We start from the raw sequence: 24,722 nt of genomic DNA on the forward strand, positions 1-24,722 counted from the left end.
CACTTCCAGTATTTTACCAAATTAACTGAAATTAAGCTATTAATCGATAATTAAGTTCTGAAAATATGAAAATATTGTAACGTCGTCGGAACACGTAGCTATGCTGAAATTGAAAATTTTAACACATCAGGAAGTGATTGTAAAATCGTCTATAAAAAAAGTCCATTTTATAAACATGAAACAAAACACATTAAATATTGTAAAAGCGTCCGGCACGTTAATTCAGAGAATAGCAATTCAAATGCTTTCACGTTGGTTTATTATGGGATTTATGAGTATGTCAGCTTGGGCATTGTTCCTTCTATCTGTCATTAATTCAGAATTGTAAGCTTCATTCTCAATACTTCATTATGTAATTTCAAATCGTTCTTTCGGATAAAGTAGAATTGTTTATCTGATAAATTCCAAAGTTTAATACAACTTATTGGACTACATTTTTGCTACCGATTCAAAAACAAATATTTCAACACTTCTATTAAATGTATGTTTAGCTTGAAAGTTTATTAACTTAGAGGTTTCGCTACAAATCTGTTGTTTCGAAATGTTTTGTTGTTTTATCACATCTTGCTTTTATCGCATCTTACTTGATGTCTTTGTTTAGATTTCATACTACTGTGTAAACTGTTCTTTGAAGCTGATGTATATTATTTCTCAATATTTGTGCACACACGCATGGGAAAAAAATAATAAATAAAAAAAGACCGTGGAAATTTCATTGGCAATGTTTTTGCAAATGATTTTCGCTATTCTCATAAACGTATAGAAGCTGTTTAAATATATCGATCCTTTGAAGAAATTAGAGCAGCGTACAGAAATGTACAGCAGTATACAAAAGCTTGTCATTGTTAATGAATCTTCCTTTCTTTCTTTCCAAATGTTTTTGAGTGTTCTAAGTAAAAACATAAAATACCAACAGAATATTAATCATACGGAATAAGAAAATTTTAATTCTGCACAGTTTTTTTTCATACGTTTTGTTGTACAATTTTTTATTATTTATGAAATCGAAATCAAAATAAAGATGGCTTGTATGTTTTAAAGAAATTAAATGATGTTTTTTAAACTATATTTTTGGGCAACTGATATATTCCGTCGTTTTGATTTTGAAGTCGTCAAAGAGGGTCTTTGAAAGGAAAGCGAAAGATGACTTGTTCTATTAATGTGACTTTTTATAATTATTCGATAGCTCTTTAGGCCTTGTAATTTTGAATTGTTAGGTGACAAAGTCAGTATCTGAGTTGGCAATTCTTTCTCCAAACTTTTACATCATACCAACCTAAGGACGTATGATACTGACAACATATTTATAATAGAATTCGCTCACTTACTGATCGAGTCTACGGCAGAATAGAATTTCGAATCCGCGATCTTTGGATCTTAAAGCTGAAATTCTGACGTCATATCCCTGCACTCTTGAAAGAATCTTGCAGTTATATAATTAAATAGTTTTCAGCTTTAAATTAATCCTGCCTTCTCTTTGGATATCTTATTTTAAAAAAATTATCAGATTTCTCCTTTAATTTAAGAATTTTGTTTTAATAGAACTTAAAAGGTTTATAAAATGAATGTAATAAAAACAATTTTAAAAATATATACTTTTAATTGAGTACTAAAAATATAATTTTTTAAACTATGATTTTTAACTTTTTAATTTTTAATCCGTGTTAAAATTTTTCGAAATCTTGGAAATCAATTTTTCTGATCTGCACTACCAGGCATGACCTACTTGTATGATATAAAAATTTACTAAATTTATTAAATTATCACCGATCGAATTACTGACAAGTAAGTTCTAAAAATATTAAAATAGTGTATCATCATAGAGAATCCACAATGTGCAAAACTTCAAAATACTATCACAGCATGAAGTGTGCGAAAAAATCAGTTACAAAATTCAATTTTTGCAATCTTGAAGCTGGATAAATTAAATAAAAATCTGTAAAAAAAATGTATATTGCTGGACTGCTCATTTTTGAATTGACGAGCCATGTCTGTTATCATATGAATCCTTTTCTGCAATTCTCATGAATATGGTAACAGTACACTTTCCTAACAATCTTGTCTGTACTTACCACTGATAACTTAATTTTTTAAAGAGTAATATAATTTCTCCATGACATCGACGGGTCGCGGTGGCCTGGTAGTAAGGTCTCGGCTACGAGGCTGGAGAGTTCCATGTTCGAGACCTGATTTCATCGAAGAACCTGCTTGTAAGCGGATCTGGTGCATATTAAATATCTCGGGGCCAAACGTCCTTCCCATTGGTGTGATGCGGAAGTTTGGAGAGGAAGTATCACTCATGTGTCGTCTTCGTCATCTGAGCCCGACTCAAAATGAGGAGGTTCGCCTCTCAATAACCTATAAAAAGGCTCAGTTTATTACATTTTTTTTTTCAGGAAAATCCTTGACGGTGTAATCATAATTTGCTTATCATGACTTTTTCTATTTCTTCGACAGTTATTTGTTTTACGAATTAAAATATTTTTCCTATAAACAAAAAGCGTTTATAACTGTCGAGAGTTATGATGCAAACAATTTTGCACGGACTTAGTAAACGTTTTTGAGATCTTTTCAAATGTCCATTTTGGCGATTTATTATTTATGCTGCATAAAGAGAAAAATATACTTAGTGCCCACTCTAATTGTCGCCCAATACTTAATTTCGAAACCGCCGAATATGTACATATATTTTCAATTGGAAAAATACTTTAAATGGAGTTAAGAATTATATAATATATTGAATCAATAATAATACTGTTAAAGAAATTTAGATATCTTAATTTCTTTATCTTCCATTTGCGGTGTTGGTCATAGTTAAAAAAATATTCTTGATACTCTAACATTTTAAACAAGAAAAAAAAAATTCATTCTTCCCTATTTTAAACAATTTCAATGACCGCCTCGAGGAAGATCCTTCAATTAACGAACGATGCTTCGTTGGAGCGTCGACTTAAACCATAGAGCTGATATAAATGGAGGAAGCTAGTCGCTTTTTTCTAGTCTAAACACGTGTACGCAACATGAGCCAAGTCACGTGTGAGAAATCTGGCCTTGTTTCTAGTCTAAACACGTGTACGCAACATGAGCCAAGTCACGTGTGAGAAATCTGGCCTTTTTTGGCGCCATATCGCAAATCTTGGCATACTCAAAAACTGCCGCGCAACGTTTTGTTTCCCGGCATTGGGTCCGGTCGGTTTTCATTTCCGGTTAACATTTCCCAAATAATATATATATTCAATCTTTGAAAGCTAAGCAAACTGGTTTCGAAAATAATGTTTTCTTTTTTACATCAGTAGCCGAGTTTATTGATTTAAATTATGTTTACTTTTCTATTTTGTTTTTGTGCATTAATTAAAAGTGAGTATTTTTCTTCTTTAAGTAAACATTTTATTTCTTTTCTTTACCCCAAAACATCTTTTAATTTTACATTACATGTTCAAATACTTTTATCATTATCTCATGCAGATAAAAAAAAAGCTTTTTATAATAAAGGCAGATTATAAAAGTGACCCAGGTCTTTTTTTTTTTCTTGAATATTCCGAATAATATTCATTTGTGCATAAATAATGAAACAGATATTGATTAAAACTGTTAAATTATTTTAAAATAATTTACAAAGAAAAAAAAAAACGCTAGCTCAGAATCGAACCCAGGTTTCCTGAATGCTACGCCAGTGCCCTAACCACTACACTACTCGAGCGCTCGTTCGGGTAACCCATTATTAGTATATAAGCTAATTTGAAAGTTTTAAGGTTGACTATTGAGTCTTAATATTTTCATTAATAAACATTCTAAATGTATACTATCATTATACAAAATCTCATTCCGAACTCAATTTTAAACCTCGTGCCTTCTCCTTGTTAAGATCAGTTTTAAATATTTCGCTTCTGGTTCATAGTGTTGGCGGTAACTTTGCTTCTAACTACCACAGAAACAAAATTAAATCATTTTTGGAATCTTAAATGTGTTGATTTAATACAAAATAATAAGGAAATTCGAAATTTTTACGAAAATGGTGATTTTAGGGTATGTGCATATCGCAAGTTATTAATAAATGTTAACATCCAGACAAAATTTTTATCTGTAAAGATAGCATTTCTTTCTTTAATAGTTTATCTTTAGAATATCTACTAGTTTCTTATTAAATCTTAATTAAAATTTATAAAAACATGCAATTACTGCTAGCACATTTATGAAATTTTACTATATAACATTTTCAATAAAACGTTTTAGTTTCACGATTTCATTCACAATGGTGATTTAATATCTTTTACGGTATAATACGATTCGAATATTTATGGTAAAAAAACATATTAGAAATAATAAGGAACTTTATTTGCACTAAAATAAATACACAATTATTAATCGGTCAATAGTGTATTTTTACCATTACCAATAGTGTTTTTATGTAAACACTTGTAATGGCGAGAAAAAAATCACGCCAAGCTTGCAGCCAAGCACTTGCAACACATTCGAGATTAAAATAAAGCAAGTAACAAAATATAATGCAGTTACATCAGTTTAAATGAAGCTTAGTAACAAATTAAATAAATTTAATACAATAACTAAACGAAACTATGAAATATTATTCAGTTTTAACACCAAAATCACTGAGTGATGGAGGTTACAAAATTTTAAATTGACTTAAAATGGATATAAACAGAATATGTTTATTGTACATACCTGCGAAATGATACAGAACTATCCTTAGTAGCTTTTTCTTTGCATCCAATTGCACAGCAATAGTTAACCATGGCTTAAATAAGTTTTAAAATCCAACAGTTAAAAGCGAGAAAAAATCTGCCATTGAAATATAATGGGGAACGGAGAATGCGGTTACAGTGAACACAAATTCTGTCCCGAAGTCACGTGATTTTATCTTGTCCTACACCAAAATAGGATTGCACTCCCTCTATTAGTATCTCAGCTCTATGACTTAAACCACGATTAGAAAAGATAACTCTTATAGATATAGGTTGCAATAACTACTCACCCAAGGAATAAGCCTTTTCTGTCTCTCTTTCTCAAAAAAAAAAAAAAAAATTACGCCGTGAAGATTTATAAATTTATGTTGAAATTTTATCCTTAACAGAGCTTAATCTTTGTATATTTTATATGCGGAAAAGTAAAACTGACTAAATATATAAAATAATCTCAGCAGTAAATATATAGACGTATAAAAAACTCTCTTATGAGAAGAAATGTATAATTAAATAATTATACATAATAGCTCTAACTAAATTTATTATTAGTTTACTCAGTTTTGATCATTTCTCTTGAATGTTTTAGTAAGTTAAAACTGCGGCGAAAATGGATGACATTTATTTATTTATTTTTCCTTATACCTCAATGCCAATATTTCTTCACTCGTTATTAAGTAAAACTGTGAAGAATAGGTGTTTGATGAAATATTTGATAGAATAGAGTATTTCAGTGGGTTAGTGGGAGATCGTTTGGCCGACAGCATCAGAATTAGCGCTCGTCAGGCTCGCCCTCTCGACAGATCATTTAGTTGAATCGGGGTTTAAACTTGAAATCTTCCAACCTGAAAGCCGAGACCTTACCACTAGGCCACTACAGCCTTTCTGATTCTGATGAATTTATCTGCCTTTATCGAAATTGGAACCCACTGCTATTTTCAGATATATTTAATAAGTTTTCATGAATGAAAAAAATTTTAAACATTTATTGTATGTTAAGCTATTAAAATTTTACATTTTTATCACACGTAACGCCTTTAACGGAAAATTTTATAATTAATCATCAGGGATTCATATCATGATTTTGAAGAATTGTCAGCTAAGGACGGCATTTGTGTTACTTCCATATTTTTCTAACTGTAGTATTACTGTAATGTTAAGATACTTCAGCCGCAACTCAATTCCCATTATTTAAATACATGCATGATGAAGATTGTTCACATGATGAAAATCGTTATTATTGGTTAGATAGCGTCCTTCGATAGTATCGTTGATACTGCAACTAAATTTTCCTTGTTTTTAATCCTTAAACATTTTCGATCATTTCCCCACCCGCTTGCATTATAATTATGTAAAGCATTTCAAGAGGCAATAAACAGTTAAAGATTTTTGAATATCTTAATTTTTTCAAACTTAATTGTGAATCAGGTTCATTATACATATCTTGACACGACACATACTATTTCAGTCTGATTTAAAATGTCTGGTTACGAAGTGCGGAATAAAATTTGAGTCGTCATTCCATTGGGAACTTAATTTTAGACATAACTCATGCCAAAAAAAAAAAAGTCAGTATATCTCTCGTGGATGCTAAATGCAGAAAAGATTCAGGGTATGATACAAATGTTAAAATTATATATAGTATGTTAAAATTATATGTTCTTAGAATTTAAAATTCACATTCGCAAACCCGGTGTAAAGAATGGTTGGTTCTCTTTTATGAGATATTTTGATCCAAATCCTATCCCACCTGTGATCTGCTAGGTTATGGTATGTATGGCTTAGGAATGTAAATTAAGGGAAGAATGTTAAGGATTTTCACCTTTGTCTATGTTCTTAATTGACATTACTTAAAACTAGTAGACAGATGTGCGCTTTAGAAATTCTTCAATTTTAGCTATAAGTAAAGCACAGATATGGGCCAATTTTCTCTGAAACGAATGTCCTCCAATGTCTATGAAGACAACTTACTCCTGTATATTGAACTAAGTCAAATGTATACCCTAAGTGCTACCTAAACATTCCAAGGTACCTTTGACCGACAGAAGAAGCCATATTCCTCTTTATCATGATTCCTTGACTTACGGATTTGACAAGATATGCTAGACCAAGTTGGATTCCGAATACCGCCGTAATCTAATTCTTAATGCAAACTCTCTTCATGGTATCGAATTTCAGTCGAACATTTAAAAATTTTCATGCATATAATATATGATTTAATGTTAGAAAAACCTGGAATTGATCCGGATATCTTTCCATTATATTTCTCGACTCTACATTAAATAAAATTTTGAAAATATGCAGGCAAGCTGTATACCATTTCAATATTTTAACTATGGTATTCTCTTTATATTCTAATATTTTTGTCTACGACTGTCTCTATTTTTCCCCTTGAGTTTTCAGCATGCATCTCCTCTTTAAGTGGTCTAAAAATATTTCGCTTGTCTTGCAGACCCGTTAAATGTATGTCTTGTTTATTTAAAAATATCTGAATGTTATAGAATTAGAGCAGTTCGATTTTACACCTGCATGGTCATGTGACATCAGTCTAAGAAATCGGAGCTGAATTTTCATTTTTACCTGGTAGAGTATATTTATATTTTCTTCTGACGCGTCGTTTGACTTCCAGAGTGCTTTTCAGGATCTTACATTAAAAAATTCCTGTCCTTCACAATTCCATTATTATGCAAATTAACCTTTTCTTTTCTTTACGCGGAGTAGTCCAGCTATAGAAAGCTGTCCATTCATCTTGCCTTCGTATTGAAGAGGTGTTTTAATCGGAAGATTAAACCACGTATTTTTATTACTTCTGAGAAACTAAGGTTACGTGTAAATTTCTTCTATTACAGATTGCGTCTTTTGGGGAAATAAAATCTAAAGTAAAAGTAAAAAGGAATCAAACGATATGCGTGATATGATAAGAATAATTGAAGACATTAAAATTTTGTCTATTTCGCCGTTAAAATGTTAACGATCATTTCATTGCTTATATCTAATCTCCAGTACAAATGTTCATTTTTAAGTATAACGTAATAAAATTACAATTGATAAAACAAATTCAATTTTACATTTCCTTATTGCAGGGAATAAATTTTTCCTCTACTCGTTGCAACAAGCAGTGACGAAACAAAACCTTAATTGCTATTGGGGGGGGGGGAGAAAAAAGACGCTGAGAGGAAACTAGAGTACTTAAAATTTTTTGTATTATATATCAAACGGCGCTACTGGCACACATAAAATATAATTTTGATATGCTGTCAGAGGCACATCTTCATTAGTTGTGACAGATATTACAAACCTGAGGTTCTCTAATGATCTGGTTTCTTTCCACTCCAATCCTTCCCTTCAGCTTCTTATGGTTTTTCTTCTTTCCTCATTTGACGGCAAGTGACAGGCTCTCCATGAAATACTGTTGACGTTATACTTCTTTCTTCTTTCTCAGGGATAGTAAAAATCCCACGTACTGACTTGCGTAGCGATTTCTTAGACGAGCATGTTCATTTTTAATCCCCAGTATGACATTTCGTTTGGTTACGTAGACACTACTTGCTAAGGATCAAGCGGCAGTGATCAACTTCTGGGATTTGACATTAAGGGTGGTTAGTGTTAACAAAAGTGGCTGAGTGTATAGGTTCTGACTAGTATTATGAAAGACGGCGAGAATGCACTGGATTGGTGGTTATCTTTCCTTGTTGGGTTTCTTGACAGAAAAGGCCGTTTGGACTCGAATTCTTTTTTGGACGTGCATGACTACTCAGACATTTCTATTAATATTAAATTCTTTATCATGCAGACTACTAACATTGTTTCACAATGTTTCACCATTTCTTATTCATAAATCTATCTTGTTAACAGTGACGAAATAAAAAAATATAAAGAAACTACGTTATGGTGACTTGTTAATCGAAAGAGCAAATCTTTCTCAAGTCGCAGTTCTTAGCAACATAGTTGATCAATTTACCAGTAACAGTCACGCCTCAATCTTCTCTTAACATATCGCATTGTGTCATTTCGATTTCAACACTAGAATTTGTTCCTGAATCTGAAATTATCGAAGAGCTTTCTTGTCAAACAGTCCGTGGCATACGCAAGATAAATGTTAGACGTGATAACAGCAAAATACCTACCCAGCGAGTCGTTTTAAATTCGTAGAATGTTCTGAAATTTGTTCCAAATCCTCTTGGGTTATTTAAGCGCTAATGAATCGAAAGTTCGCGTACAAGTTGCTGTGATTTATCAATATGTGGTAAATTAGAAATTCGTAACAAAATTCCTGCGTGCTTGACACATTTAAGTATATTAACTGCTCTAATCTCCATCCTTCATATTATAGAAATTGTTTAGATGGATTGCTGAAAAAGAAATCTTGTCCGTTAAAATTAAATAATATATCATTTCCAGAAGCAAGGGAAATTGTTGCAAGCCATACATCAAAGGACGGAATTGTGTATGCCTCAACTTTGTAAAATCTTTCGCAAACACTGGAAATCTGATAGATTCCAAAGGATCTCTCTCTACCTACTAAAGATCATATACCTCCTACATAAAGATCATATAAATGTACCTCCAGAAATACCAAATACAAATTCTGAAGGGGGTTATATTTTAATAACAAAGAGGTCTAGCAAACCTTCTAAATATCAGAAATCATTAGTTTCAAGTTCCTCTCCATCAAAATCGAACACATTTCGCAAACATAAATTGAAAAAAATCCTCTGAAATCTCAAAAAGGACAAGACTTGATTCAAGAAAAAGGGCAAAATACAAAAATTTCTATTTATTAACACTTAAAAAGAAACAAACATCTAGTGCACTGCCAGCCAACCGTTATTTAATTAAAAACGATTTTCTTAAAATATAAAAATCGATTAAAGCAGTGACAGTAGCACAATCGCTGCTATCGATCAGATTTTAAAACGATGTCAACTAATAACATTAAGGATTTGGCATCTTCTACTCGTGATATCCTTAAGAAATTTCTTCCATATCAATTTCATAATTAAATCACTGTGTACTGCTTGGTAAAATAGTTAAGAATAATGAATAAATGCCTGTGAACCTACCGATATATGCTTGTAATCTTGTAAAACAATATTGTTCCGTATTCAAAAATTTGCGAGGGCTGTTCGCCCCCCCCCCAGGTTTCGATGGGCCATAAAAAACAAGTGTAGAGAACGAAATGAATATATTGCCAAAAGTTGTTCAAAGTTATAGTTATTCTTGGACAAAATTGGTCTGAAGATTCAGTATTTGCTTTATCGGTGGATGAGATTTCTTATATCCCTTTTGAAAACAGTTGCTGCTAGTTATGTGAGGTAGACTTTAACACTCTTTTAAAGCTCCCAATTAATCTGGAAATTCTTTGAAATTCCATCAGCTCGTTTTCTGGGATTTCCTTCATTTCTTTCGATAGACTTGATCAACTCCTTGTACTTCTATTGCGATAGTGTTTCGACATTGTTCCCCTTCACGGAGAATGCGGCTTAGAGTCAAGTGATTTTCATTTCTTCCCTAAATTAAAGAATTGAGTAGGATGTCAAAATAATTATTCCTGACTAATAAGGAACTTCAAAGGAACGTTAAAGCAACTTTTTTTGAAAAGGGTATCGGAAACCTAATTCATCGATATGACAAATGCCTGAATCTCCATGAACATGGTGTCAAAATAGTAATCATGATTATACGTAATTTTTAATAATAAATTCATTTTTTTCTCTGCACTTGCATTTTTTCCCCTTTTATTTCAGGGGGAAAGAAGGCTTAATCAGACGAAGTAATTTCGATGTCGATAATGTATGCATGTCGAATGATTTCACACTCTACACCTCAAATTGAAATTACTTATCATCAGATTGTAATGTCATGTATTTCCAACTGAATGATACAATTTGGACTATACATACATATCTACATACACGTTACTTATAAGAAGTGAGATTAAGTGGTGTTGCATTTGCTATGTCTGGGGTCCACTCACAACTTCGGTTTAGTGATTAGAATAACGATTTATGAATTTGTTGATAGTTGGTTTAAATCTCATACATGCTAAAGGTCCCTATACAAGCCATTTACATGTCCCTTAACTACTAAATTTATTTCTTCTTTTTTTTATCATAACTTTGTTCGAATCTAACTTACCTCATTTAACAGATATGTAGTATCTAGTTCATAAAAACGTGTGCAATGCTTAGTTTTATTTAAATCAAATGTGAAAAGTTCGACTTTTTCCTCCTGAATGTTAACTTACCATTTTTCAAAATGATGTTGTTTTGTTGCATTTAAAGATAAGAAAATTATAGAAATAATTTTTTTGTCTTCATATTGTGTGTTATTTTGTATGTTAAAATATAACTTCATATTTGACATCGTACAACCTACTTGTTACCCAGTTTTTTTAATAAATAAGCTTGAAGTTTGCGCTTTCTTAGGAATAACAATCTAGATGTAACTAATTAGTAGTTTCCGGAGTCTTTTGATACGTGATTATCAAGAAACGACACTGAAAAATTTGTCGAAGTCAGAGTAAAAAACTTACCTCGATTAAAATAAGATGTATTTTAGTTAGTCTTATTTAACCCGAGTATTTTTTTTTTTTTGACGTTAACTTGAGAAAATTTAGAAAATATTTTGAGTATGAGACAATACAACTACTCTATTGCTACAAAATCTGTAGCACTAACAAAACTTGTGATCAGAATGTTACGTATCGTTAGAAAATTGAATTAAGCAATAGAAAAGACACAGCATAAATAAGAAAACAGAAGTTTTCCTGGGCGTTTTCGACTTAAAACAAATGTGCAATTATCATTTCACTCGTGATCTCTTTAGTGTGATTCATATTTTCATTAAATAGTGTCATAAGAACAATATCGTGAAGAAGTATTAATGATTTCAGAAGAGAAAGCATTTATGGAGATGTTTTTACGTAATTGAAGGATATTTTACATATTAGTTGAAATATTTATTATTTTGTAGTTTTTTGTCTTTATGTCGTACACTATTCACTGTGGCTTAAAAAATAACGTAAAATAACTTCTTCGGGTAACATTATTGCTGCAACGCTGCATGGAAAGCATTATACCTAATAGGTCGGTTAGGCCTAACTTTGCATCCATATTCTGAACAATCATATAATATTTCATCGTGAAGAAAATTGCATCGTTTTAATATTCTAGATTTCTTACAATGAATATTCTCATTTGTATATAATCGATATATTTAATATCCTACTAAAATAATAAACATTTTAGTTCGCATTCGTAATATTCCCATGCTAAGAGTAAATTATTTTTAAAATTCGTATCACTGTACAATATTCTTAATTTCTTTCGTTATTTTTCATCAAAAATAGGGATGTCAAAACAAAATCGTAAAAATGTGAGATTCTTGTCGAAATACTCTAAAACAGAAGTTCAATCATATATGAGGATTATCTAAGAATTTATTTTTTATGACTGCATTTATCTTGTTTATAATATTGCTAGATTTTTGATATTTTTTTTCTTTCTTTCTTTTTGTTTCATTAATAAAACGATATTTAAAACGTTATTATTTTCTACTTTTTAGTCTTTGACATATTTCAAATTTCATGGTTATAAATAGCTTGGAATCTAAAAATTAATATTTCTGAAATGAATTTCCAGACTACGTTTTCTCTGCGAAAATTAGTTTTTAGCTTAATTTACATATTAACAGATAATTAGGAATTCTAAAATTATTAAAATATTCTGTTATCATCGAAAATCAATAATTGTGCTAAATTGCAGAGCTCTAGTACACAGGGAATTGAATGAAAAATCGATTACGGAATTCCTGACAATCATTGAGCATGTGAATTTAAGTAAAAGCATTTTTATAAATGAAGGGGGGGGGGAGATAACTAAGAAAGTTTTCAAATCTCATGAATTTATGCGAAAGTATATTATTTGGTGGTTGATTTTCTTTTTAATTCGTGGGTTTCTTCTTTTCTTACCAAAGCCTTATTAAATTATTTAAAAAAAAAAACACTTATTAGTAGTCTGTGTAGCATAAATGAGGAATTCGTACACTTAACTTGGGCTTGTGTGTAATGGCGGCTCGTTTATTAAGGTTGCAAAGGTGCCTTAATGTGCTCATATGAAACAAACAAATAGAGCTTCATATGTGAACTAATTTCAGGTATATGCATTTTACTTTTAGTATTATGTACAATGTTAAAACTACTTTTAAGTAAATAATTAAGACCATGACAACGATTTTGCAAATTTTAATTACTTTGTGTTGTTGTAATTTATAGCTTATGAATCTGTATCAAACTTAATGGAAAAGAAGATAAAAACATATCCTCAACTTCATGATCCTACTGCTGCAGAAGAATTTCAACCTTTCTTTCCCGATGAAAATATTCTAGTCTTACCGTAAGTATTTGTTTACATTTTTTAAAAAAATTGATTATTTAATAATGTCTATTTAGTCAGCGAATTTTTAAAGGAGATTTTCCATTAATATGTATCGATGAAATTCTGCATGCACATTTTATATTAATTTGATTTAATACGACTGTCAATACATTTTTTTGATATTTCATCGAAAACCTGAATTATATTATTGCCATGTGCATTAGATGCGATGAGTAACCATAATGTACTAAATATCAATTCAAATTTACCCAGTGCTTTGCGCAGTAGTACATTGTGAATAAAAAAAAAAAATGTTTCAAGCTTTACAAGATAACTCACTTAAATCTGGCCGTTTCTCCAAAAGAAAAAGAAAAAAAAAAAAATGAAATCATAATTGTGATATTTAGTGTATACCTCCCTATGTATATTATAAAAAAAATAATCCATAGCAACATGCAGTAAGAAAAGCGAAACAGTGGATTTTGTAAAACATGACTTCGTGTAACGCGACGAAAATGATTGTGATTATTTCCTGTGATTCATTCAGGCGTTTTGCAGCAGTACTCTGTGCACTTTACGAGGTCCTTTTTATAATAACTAATCGATTCAGTTTCATTACAACACATGAACTTTATCTACATGTTAATGAAATATTATGTGTTTTATTTTTGAAAAATTAGCCTTAATTATTAGTTAATTATTTCCTTACAAATAAAAGCATTTAATATTTATAATAAATTGTAAGGAAATATTAAACTTGAAACAAATATAAAATTAAAATTATTATTTAAAAAGACTTGTCATGTGGAATATAATATACCAATTAAATGAATAAATAATATTCTAATACTTTATAAATAAGTTATTAGTTTTATTTTAATTAAAAATTGTTGCAATAATCCAACATGCGTAGACACATATTGTATTCTTAATATTTTATAATTAATAAAATTTGCATTTTTTACAAATTTATTTATTTGACATATTTGTCAATTTTTTTTTTTTAATCGATCTGTCTGCGGTTTCTCTCAGCCTAGCTGCTCAAGACAAATGCTGCCATTAATTATTTCACATACAGCGCGTTGAGCAATTCCATATTATACGTGTATAATATTTTCATATTTGTTTTTTCAGAAAAGCAAATGTATACACTTACCTGATATTTATATGAACAATAACTCTCAGATTTGGAAAAAAGTGATATCTCATTAGCAATATATGCATTTGAAAATTAGAGACGTGAATGAATCTTACATAAATTTGTCTAATAATGCAGATTCCGTATAACGCGATTTCCTACTGCATTTAATGTATCCCCTTCTCCTACACTCGCGTTATTTGATAGTCCATTGTAGTTATCTACCTAAGGATATCAGTGTTTTAGAAAAATGAGCCGAAGCAATATATAAAGATGTACAATACAAAGAGAAACCTCATTTAGTGACATAAACAGGACATCATTAAGAAAACAAAACAACAAAAAACGATATTGTAATAACTTCTCCAACTGTAATATATTTTTTCACACTTGTAACTATAAAAGAATTACGTCCATCCTGCCTTAGCATCAGTGGGAGTTGAATGATCTTTGTTTTGACAGTAATAGGAAGCTGAAGTTGTAGTCCTAATGGACATCACGACCACGGCCTCTCGAGAGGTATGTTTCATCATCGTAATGGAGATAACTCAACCTCCAAGCCATTACTATACCAGTTAATGATGCAAGAACTATTTATTTATCCGACAACTTTTCATCCTTATTCTGAAGGTATGAGGATGAAAAGTTGGTTAAATAAATAGTTCAATAGAGTACTTCTTACATATAACGTAAACCAATTTGAAAATTGACCTGTAGCTAGTTCAGAGTTACTAGACAAAAGCTGCTTTGAAGTCAGTGTAAAAAAGAATTCGGCAAAGTATTCAATGATTCTATTTTTTTTTTTTTTTTGGGGGGGGGGGGGAGTGTTCCAAGCATTTTTTAAAATTCCTAATATGATGGTTCAGGATTCATCGATATCTACTGTAGAACGCAATTAGTGAAATATTTCAGTAGATAGAGATTAAGAGGTTAATATGTAAAAGAATTGGAGAAGCCAAATTTAAAAAAGGCCTAATATAGTTAAAACTGTCATTACCTCTAATTTCCCAATCAATGGCCTTCTACGATAAAACAACATAGTCATACCGCTCATCTCATATTTATATTTTTTTTATTCTGTAGTCCTCAAAACTATTGTTTTATCAACAATAAAATTCTTTAATGATTCACGCTTATTTAAGTGACGTTTAAATTGAATAATGCATGCAGTACTTCTGAACAATACTTAGTTTTCCCATCTAAATAATTGCATAGCAAAATTGTTATTGGGGGGGGGATCCCATCAACGCTTGAATTATTGTCAAGTTTAGCCTTTTCTGTTGCATTTGATAATTTTGGGAGCTTCCGCGGCCAAATTGAACCTTTTTGTTGACATTTTCTCTATAAATAAGAATATATCTGGATGGAATGCTATTCGTTCTTTTAATGTTTCTGATTACTTAAATTGCTATGTTTTTTTTAAAAACCGTTTCTTTATTTGATGAAACTTACAAGGAGATGAATGCTTATAAAATTATAACAACAATTTTTTTGCGTTGCTTTTACCGTTGATGATACATGTCAGGAAAAATAAACATTGTATCATTGAAGGAATAATAAATTCTGGCAATAGATTGAAATAAATTTATTTCATCAGAATTGGATAGATATAATTTAATGAAATGCATCATTTACAACTTTTATGATAGAGGAAGGACTGTTTTCGGAGTGCATTTTTAAACATTATTGTGCGATTAATATTCCTTTCACTTGTTCAACGATAATGAATTAAACGAAAAATGATAAAACCGTTCGTTTAAAATTGCAAGTTCTTTTCAAGTTGCTTGTTTATAAAAAAAATCCAAATTGGATCGGTTTAAACATTTTACGAACAACAAGCTTATATCAAAAAATAGTTCATTTTAGTTTTTTTTTCATAAATATTCTACATTATTCATTAGCTGGTTTTGTTTATTACGTTCATATTAATGCTATTTGTATTAGACCAATTATCATAATAAATTTTGGTAAAATTTATTTATATCGCCGTTAATACATGTTCGCTTAAGGACTTTATTTAAAAAATCCATGCCCATTTTTATTGCAATCTTTTCAAATCATTTAATATGTGCTTTTTCATAGCAAAATTTTATTTTCTGAATTCCGTTTTATTTATTTCTTTATTATTATTATAGATTCAATAGAAGCGGGAATGTATCAATAATAGATATTACGAAATTTAAAATCCTGTCCATTAAATTTATTAACTGGTTTGAAAATGCCGCATTTGATAACCTGGAATTTATATGATTGATTCAATATTTCTTCTGACTTTCGGGTATTAGTAATACGAAAATAATATCATCTTTTAGAATAATTAGGGTGGCATTTGATTGTATTAAAAATGACCTTTAAAAGAGTAATGGTTGCCTTCATCTGTATGTTATATTAGTTAATTCATTTGTATCATATATAGAAACTGTTAGGAATTTTTACTTTCGAATAGTGAGGTGCAAGGTTGGTGCAACGCATAGAACCCATGTCGATTTCCATGTGCGATTCTTTGGGATGTCATGACAATAGAGGTTTCGTAGCAAGCTTTAAACTTCAGATTCGAAGTTGACGGTTTCGGGGCCTGATTCCACAAAATATTTAGACGGGATTAAAAAAGATCATCGATTTTGACGGGCCTAGTGGATGTTAAATACATGGAAAGTCATCGTCCTCCTGTATTTCAGAAGTTTTTTAGAATGGTTATTGGCTCATGTTCTGTCCTCATCATCAGGTTGTTGTTCAAAATTACGAGTCCGTCTCAAAATAAAATACTCGTAGCCTGGAAATGAATTTTTAATGTAATTGAACCAAATACTGATGTGTATGGATATATGGAACATTGTTATGTGCCTTTTTTTTATTATTGTACAGTAGAGAATTAATAAAAGAATATATTGCTATGTAGAAGAGTTAGATATGAAAATGAAAAATAAGCTGAATCGGTGTATGTGTGTTGTTATTTTAAATCTTGCCTTTTTTAGTGGTGGTGGGGGTTCTTATTCGAAATATTTATTAGTGCTTTAACAAAGATATTAATATAAAAGATGAAATGCGTTAGGTGCGTAATCGAACTGAATTTAGGTCATGCGCTGGTTGTTGTATAAAAACCGTGAATATTTGGATATCGGTTCTGAGATTTGGTACAGAGTTCTTAAGTAAACTATAAAATATATTTCTTTTTGAAAATCTGTTGTATCTAGAAAGAGAGATGTTACTTGCTGAGAGATATCTTTATTGTAAACATACCTCAGGAATGAATATATTTTTATGAGTTTGAATCTGGTGGGTACGTATTAATGCCAATAACTTTTCGCAGTTCTTTTCTATCAATGTCAACTTGTAGAATTTTGTTGCGCATTTTCCAATAAACCCGACTCGGCAACAACTGACAGTGAGAGTAAGAAAATAAATAACAAATAATACCTAATTGAATACAGATTCAAGTTTTAGTCAATGTTAGCCGCCTTTGGCGACCAGTTTATTCGCTCAGATTATTGATTTTTTTTGGGTTGGTGCTGTTAACGATTAATATGGAATATATATATAAGTATATAATATATATATATATATATATATATATATATAATTTCACCTTTTTATTTGATATGACTGAAAAACATGAATTTAATTTAATGAATTTGCTACAGTTTACAGTAGGTGCAAGTGAAAATTCCATTTCGGAGTTAATTTCTAAAGAAAGTGATTTTTTTAAAATTTTAGTTTTAACATTGACAAAAGCACACAATGCAATGTTTTGATTTATGAGTTTGAATTATCATCATTAAAAACATTGTTACTATTGCGTATTAAATAAAATTTTAAAAGAATGTTTAGAAAAAATGAAATGAAATTAATATCCTTAAAAAAGTACTTTTTTTTTAAGTTTTAAGATAATACAAAAACTATTTTTGTGAGATGATAGTTTGTGGAAGATATAGTCATCAACTTTCATAATTAAGTCGTAACGATCACACATCTGGAGATGGGTAAGCCTATTTTCTCACTCGATTAAACTTTACTTTTGATTATTATTTCTTGATTTCTTTTACAGCTTGTTTCCTCTGACTGAATAGAATTTTAGGGGACACGGTGAATTATCTCCAAAGTACTTCTGATAATATTTTACAATTCCATTAATTAGCCAGACATTGAATTCACTGCCGCTGTAAAAACGTTCATTTAAGCAGTCTGAAACGTTCCAGTCGATCTGACTGTTGCCATTCGGCAATAAGTAATTAGAGCGAATTTTATGCCATGAACCTTAGCCTTATATATAATATGCGAATGTGTAATATCTCTGAATCTAATATAAATCCTAATTTAATTTCCTTTTTTATATTAAATTAGCCCTTACTATTTTATTCTAATTTTTTTTTCCTGGTCGAAATCCATTTTTTCAATTTAATTAATTCCGACTCGCTCTTAAAAAAATAAAATTCTAACGGTACCAGCTCAGAAATTAAAACCCTTAACGCCCATAGCACACCTTTCAAAGATATTTAAGATTCCCTTACTTGATCCTTATAAGAAGCTGTCAGTAAAAGTTCTGAGGGAAAAACTTCTCTCAGCAATCTTTGCTATTTTCATCAGTGCGGACGGAACATGTTTCTTACCGGTAATCCCCTTACATAAATCATGCCCTCCTATAGGGGAAAAAAAATGAAGTTAATTTTAAAATTGTCTTCTTGTCGTCTTTCTCTCTCTCTCTCTCTCTCTGCAACACTTATAATATTGTCGTGTGACTACTTAATTACACTGTTTAAAAAATCTTGTCAAGGAAGCTGTAAGTGTGGATGTTAGGGTATATTGAGGGTGCTGTTATAGTAACTGATGTTAATTCATCCGAATTGTCTTATATATATATCTTGCATATTTTTAAAATATTAATAGTATCTGCATAATATGACAAGTGACAATATATCATAACACTCTATATAGACACTTAAACAAATTTTTGAAGTAATCCGAGTCATTTTAATACAGGATATTAGAGTAATGGAGCAAAGATTTTAAGGTAGATAAAATATCAAATTAGTACTGGAGCTTCTAGTTAGAAATTTTCACTGCCGTCATTGAAGTGCCTTCAGTTTAAAAAAAAATGCTTTTTTATGAATTAATTAAATCAAATTATTTAGTTTTTATTTTATTTTACTTAATGCGATATCATTATGTATTTTTCGCTTACCATTATTATTGGAGTGCTTCACTAACTGATATACTTGGCGTTGCTCGGAATTTAAATTCATTCATGTATAATATTTTTAATGTAAGGACTAATTTTGTATAAATTAATACAATACACAGAATATTTTTATTACATTACACCACTTGTAACGCACTGAAAATGAAGGGTATATCAGTTATATGTTTCAGTTCTCATAGCCACCTTTGAATAACTACTTTCAAGCAATAAAATAATTTCCAAAATATATGAAACAGAGATTTTAAAAAATTGCGGTGGAGTAGACCAGAGTCTTAATTTAACTGTATTTCAAGATCATCTACCTTAAATTATAAAATAATTAATTAAAATTGAAGAAAAAATTATACAGAAAGGAATTTGGTGTCACTAAAAAGATAAAATTTTGACTTTTGGGATGGTATTAAAATGTTTCTAGTAAAATAATTTTCTCTGATGTTATTGCAGATAAACGACAGAATTTCAGTAAATTTCTAATTAAATGAATTTAATTAATTAATTTTTAAAGAATTTGACGGTATTCTTTCTCTTGCCCTAAATAATGTGTGCAAAGTTTGGTTGAAATCAGCCCAGTCGTTTACGAGGAAATGTGAGATATACATACATAAGTACAATGTCTTTTATTTATATTAAAATAACTTTTGATCTATTTTATATTACTGCAATCTATTTTAATCTATTGCAATTTATTTCATTTATTGTTATTGTTTTATTTTTCTTAAATTTGCATTTTACTGTTATTTCTGTATTGATTTATCTTCTTATATATCAAATAATCTTTAGGATTAAGATCAAATTTGTGCTTTGATTTAATTTATTATTGATTTCCATTTGAAATAATATCCATTTGATTTAAATGCTATGCTGTATACATATTGTTGCTGAAATTTAATTTTCTTTTTAAAACTAAAGCCTATCGTAGAAAATAATGCGAAATGTGCAATCAGCACAGCGAAATTACCCCAAAGTAATTGGTAATAAAATAGATGACACCGGTAACCGGCATCATTCAATAATCAACAAATGTCAAGCGATTAATGCTATTTAGAACAACAACGTTTATTCCTTTTCATGACCAGTGGCAAAATCAGAGCAATAAGAGAAAATTCTTTATTTCTCTTGGAATTGACATCTGCCTGTCTTAAGCTCCTTAGATGTTTTTCTTTAAGCCTGTGGCTAAAGGGATGATGGCGAAACGGATTTTCGAGACGTCAGAGTACGTCATGAACCATATAATTTTTTTCTTCGTCAGGTTCTTTGATATCGGCTCCAACAAACTATTGCAATTAAGCTAATTTCACTTTGTTTTCTGTGTTTTTCAACGCAAAAAGGTCTGTCTCACGAACTTATTAAAGTGAAAAATCTATTTACATTTTGTTTCCCTCCAAGTCTCCTAATTACATGAAGTTTGTCTTTTGTTTTTCCTTGCTGAGGATGAAACTCCTTTTTCTTTGCCATAGGCCAAATGGCCAATTTTTTTTTTATATTTATTCATAATTTTAAAGATTTTATATTTTGTATTTAAAGAAACTAAATTTTATCTATATTTTTAAAATTAAAGTTAAGAAATTAAATTGATTACTAACAATTTTAGAAAGAAAAACTTCTAAAAAAATTTATATAATTTTGCTGTTATACACTCAATGCTGTTACTTAATTGATAGTTAAATGATATTCATTTAAAATATTTAAAAACTAAGAAACTTTTCAAATTAGTATAAATAAAACTGAAATTCTTATTTTTATGCCCCCTATAAAATTCAAACTATTACCTTTGAACATAAGCAACATTGTGCCAACTTACAACGTGACTGCGCCCAATATTTCTTTAGTTTACTGAATTTAGAGTAGACTTGAACGTGGAAAAAGAGATGTATTTAAATAAGTTTCATTTTCTCTTAGTGGTATTAGAAAATGTTTTTTAAGTTTTGAATTTTATAATTAAAATAAATTTTAATGTTTTTGACTACTTGTTGAAAAATGTTGTTTTAAATGAATTCGACTACTTGTTTTTAATTGTGGATCGAAAATGAAATTCACTGTTGAAAAAAGATACTTTCATATTCCAAATTGTAAACTCTTATTTCGGTTGTCATTCACACTGTTTAACTAAATTTTTTTTCTTTAAAAGTTATAAATAACTTACAACATTACTATAATATACTTATAACATTAATCGCTTGACATTTGTTGATTATTGAAAAATTAGTTATAAATAATAAAGTTATAAATAACTTTTGGGGTAAAAAATTAGCTTTTTACGGTTTTTAAAAATAGTGTGGGAAAAGATCTATAGTTTTTCGAAAAACCACAAGGAATAAACGTTGTTGTTCTAAATAGCATTAATCGCTTGACATTTGTTGATTATTGAAAAATTAGTTATAAATAATAAAGTTATAAATAACTTTTGGGGTAAAAAATTAGCTTTTTACGGTTTTTAAAAATAGTGTGGGAAAAGATCTATAGTTTTTCGAAAAACCACAAGTAATAAAACTGACGAATTAAAATAAGACTGCAGACAATAAGAATTTGTAAGTGTATTATAATATTTTTTAAAAATACTTTGCGTTAAAAATACGTTGTCTGAGTAGCGTTAGTTTATGGACGCTTTTAAATTCCGTCGAGTGCTAGTGTTAAATGTATTTTTCCACCACGAACCATGTTTTTTAACAACTAATTTCTATGTTTTAACTTTAACCTTTGTTTTAAATATTTGTTATATTATAAGTACTTCAAATTTTGTTCACAAATACTGAAGTATAAACAAGGTTTAAATAAAGATTTGTAACAATTAATTAAACAGTTGTTTTCATTCTTCACTAGTAAAAAACATAAAAATTTCTTTCCAGGAAACTCTGGATATAGTATCAACTAGTATTAAATATTTTATCGAATATTTTTAAAAGAAACTTTAATAGAGAAAAGAAACTTCCAACGAAGAAAAAAAAAAAAAAAAAACTGAACAGCATGTAATCATTATTGTATTAGAGTAGCTTTGAGGAGAAAGTGAATATGATGCAATAATTCAACTATTTCACTCCGCGAGTGCACTTCTCACTTTTATTAGCAGTGCGAAATAGTTTTGATGACTGTTTTATTGCCAGACGTCAAAATAGTTTTTCGCAAGTGAAATGACTAAATGTTTGTACGTGTAAAAAAGAAAAAAAAAAGCCTAAAAAGAAAATACTTCCCTATATATATATATATATATATATATATATATATATATATATATATATATATATATATATATATATATATATATATATATATATATATATAATATGCTTTTTTTACTGTAGCTTGTCTAATTTTTCGTAGTATAATGTTGATGTACTATGAAATAGCATAGCATATATAAATTGAAATTCGTTACTTGTTATTATTTGTATACAATTTTTTTCACTTCTAATGTCCCATCTTTAGAAGCCGCATATCTGTCTATACAAAATGTCAAAATTAGAATCAGTAAGCGTTAGAAAAACTTGTACTGTTCGTTTCAGTATTTTGAAACGACCATTTTTCGACGATTCTTTCTCATTAAGGAGAGAGATGCGAAAGGATGAACACATTTCTGGAATTCATTTCAAAAGTTTTGGAGCCGCACGAGTTTGTTTTTTTCAGTGAGAAGCTAAAATTCTTGGAATTTCTATGGCTCTGTTTTTGCCATTCATTGCACTGATTGGTCCCTTATTCCCCGTTAACGAGCTATCTTTCTTTCTCGTGTAGACCCTCGAATTTCATTGAACTAGCTTTTTGATAACATTACGGCTATTGAAAGTGTTCACCATACGTTTTAATTCACTTCCTGGACTTGGACCATCATTACCAAGTTCTTTGAAATGATCGATTGCATCAGACACTGTTTGCCGAAGAGGAAACGAACGACTTCATACTCTTATACATTTTCCTTGCTTATACAACTCTAAAATAGCACATCTTTTGCTTGGCAGTGTAAAAAAGCCACAAATCAATACGTAAACTAAAAGATATATTATAAAATATGTTATAATTGAAGTGGTAGATAAAAAGAAATGATCAAAAATTAAAAATAAATTAATTAACTTCTATTCTATAATGTAATAACTTTGTCCGAGGGTTTTTTTTTTTTTTTTTTTTTGCCGCACCCTGTAAAAAATAGCAGATTGTTACTAGTAGTGTAAGATCCGTCAATTAAGATTGCTCAGTTGCGTGTAGTTGTAGTGAATAATGAAAACGCAAGAGATTTACGATTCCTCTTCTTTTTATGTTCAACAAATAAGTACGTGTTTATATTCTTTACGCAATTTTGACTTTTCTGATGAAATCGTTTCGCACGTACGATTGACGATGTGAGTGCTGAATTTTCAACATTACTTGTTTTTCTAAATTGGTTTTTTTAAAAAGTTTTTTGTTGTTGTTCAATATATTTATTTTTCATCATTATCTTATCGAATATTTTTCCTTTATTTCGGCTAGTTGTTATTGTGAACACTAATCAAAACATGTGTTTGAACTCAAATATTTTGACATTTCTATCATAATAGTAAGGATAAAGTGTTTAAAGAAATCTTTTTATCAGCTTCGAATATAAAATCATCGCCGATTATTCCGCCGTATTTCGTACTTTTTTTTTTTTTTTTTTTGCTGGAATTTAGTATTTTTGCTTGTTATGCTTGATGCTTGCTACATTTCTCCATATAATTTTTCTTCCCACTTTGATATAATTTCGACCCATTTAATATTCTCATATAGGAAATGAATAATATTTTGACTTTAAAATTCCACATTACCATAATATTAAGTAATTTGCTGTACAATTTGATTTTTCTGCTTTTTTTCCCCTATTTTAATGTTTTGATATGTTTCTTTATTGCTATTCCTATTTTTTTTATTAGCTTCTTAGTATGGATTCTTAATATGAATGGTTTTTTTTTATCACAAATTTATCTCATACTAAGCAAATATGCACTTGCACTTCAGTGGCATTTCATTTTTATATGTTAGATTGTAAGTAAAAATTCATTTAAATGTTCTCATTTTTTTTTCTTTTTTTTTTTTTTTTTTTCTCTTCCAACATTTTTACAGATCATATATAATTTCTGCTCCGTTGTGTATCTGTGCCTTCAACTTGTGTTTAAAATTTTACATTTCTTTTCCTTGCAAAATTATGGAAATCTACGGTTTTAAAAAAAGTGTAGCATTGCATAAACTTTTGTTTTCTTTGCGTATAATTTACTTTCTGAAATTTTTTTATAAAGTTTTATTTCTTGATCAAAAAATGTTTGTGTTATATAAGTTTATAAAACTATTCTTTTGTAAACGAGATCTCT

The 24,722-nt window shown here is 29.6% G+C and overlaps 1 protein-coding gene across 1 annotated transcript in view; it reads left to right on the top strand.

Annotated features, from left to right (window-relative positions):
- The window catches only part of LOC129960429 (L-asparaginase 1-like), a 77,702-nt gene that overhangs the window by 9,823 nt on the left and 43,157 nt on the right, over nt 1-24,722 (top strand). Inside the window, exon 2 of the mRNA XM_056073854.1 lies at nt 12,976-13,096. Coding sequence (XP_055929829.1) covers nt 12,976-13,096 — 121 coding nt within the window. The remainder of the gene's footprint in view (nt 1-12,975; nt 13,097-24,722) is intronic.

This window comes from Argiope bruennichi, chromosome X2 (assembly GCF_947563725.1).
Source record: "Argiope bruennichi chromosome X2, qqArgBrue1.1, whole genome shotgun sequence".
NCBI classification, from domain to species: Eukaryota; Metazoa; Arthropoda; class Arachnida; order Araneae; family Araneidae; genus Argiope; species Argiope bruennichi.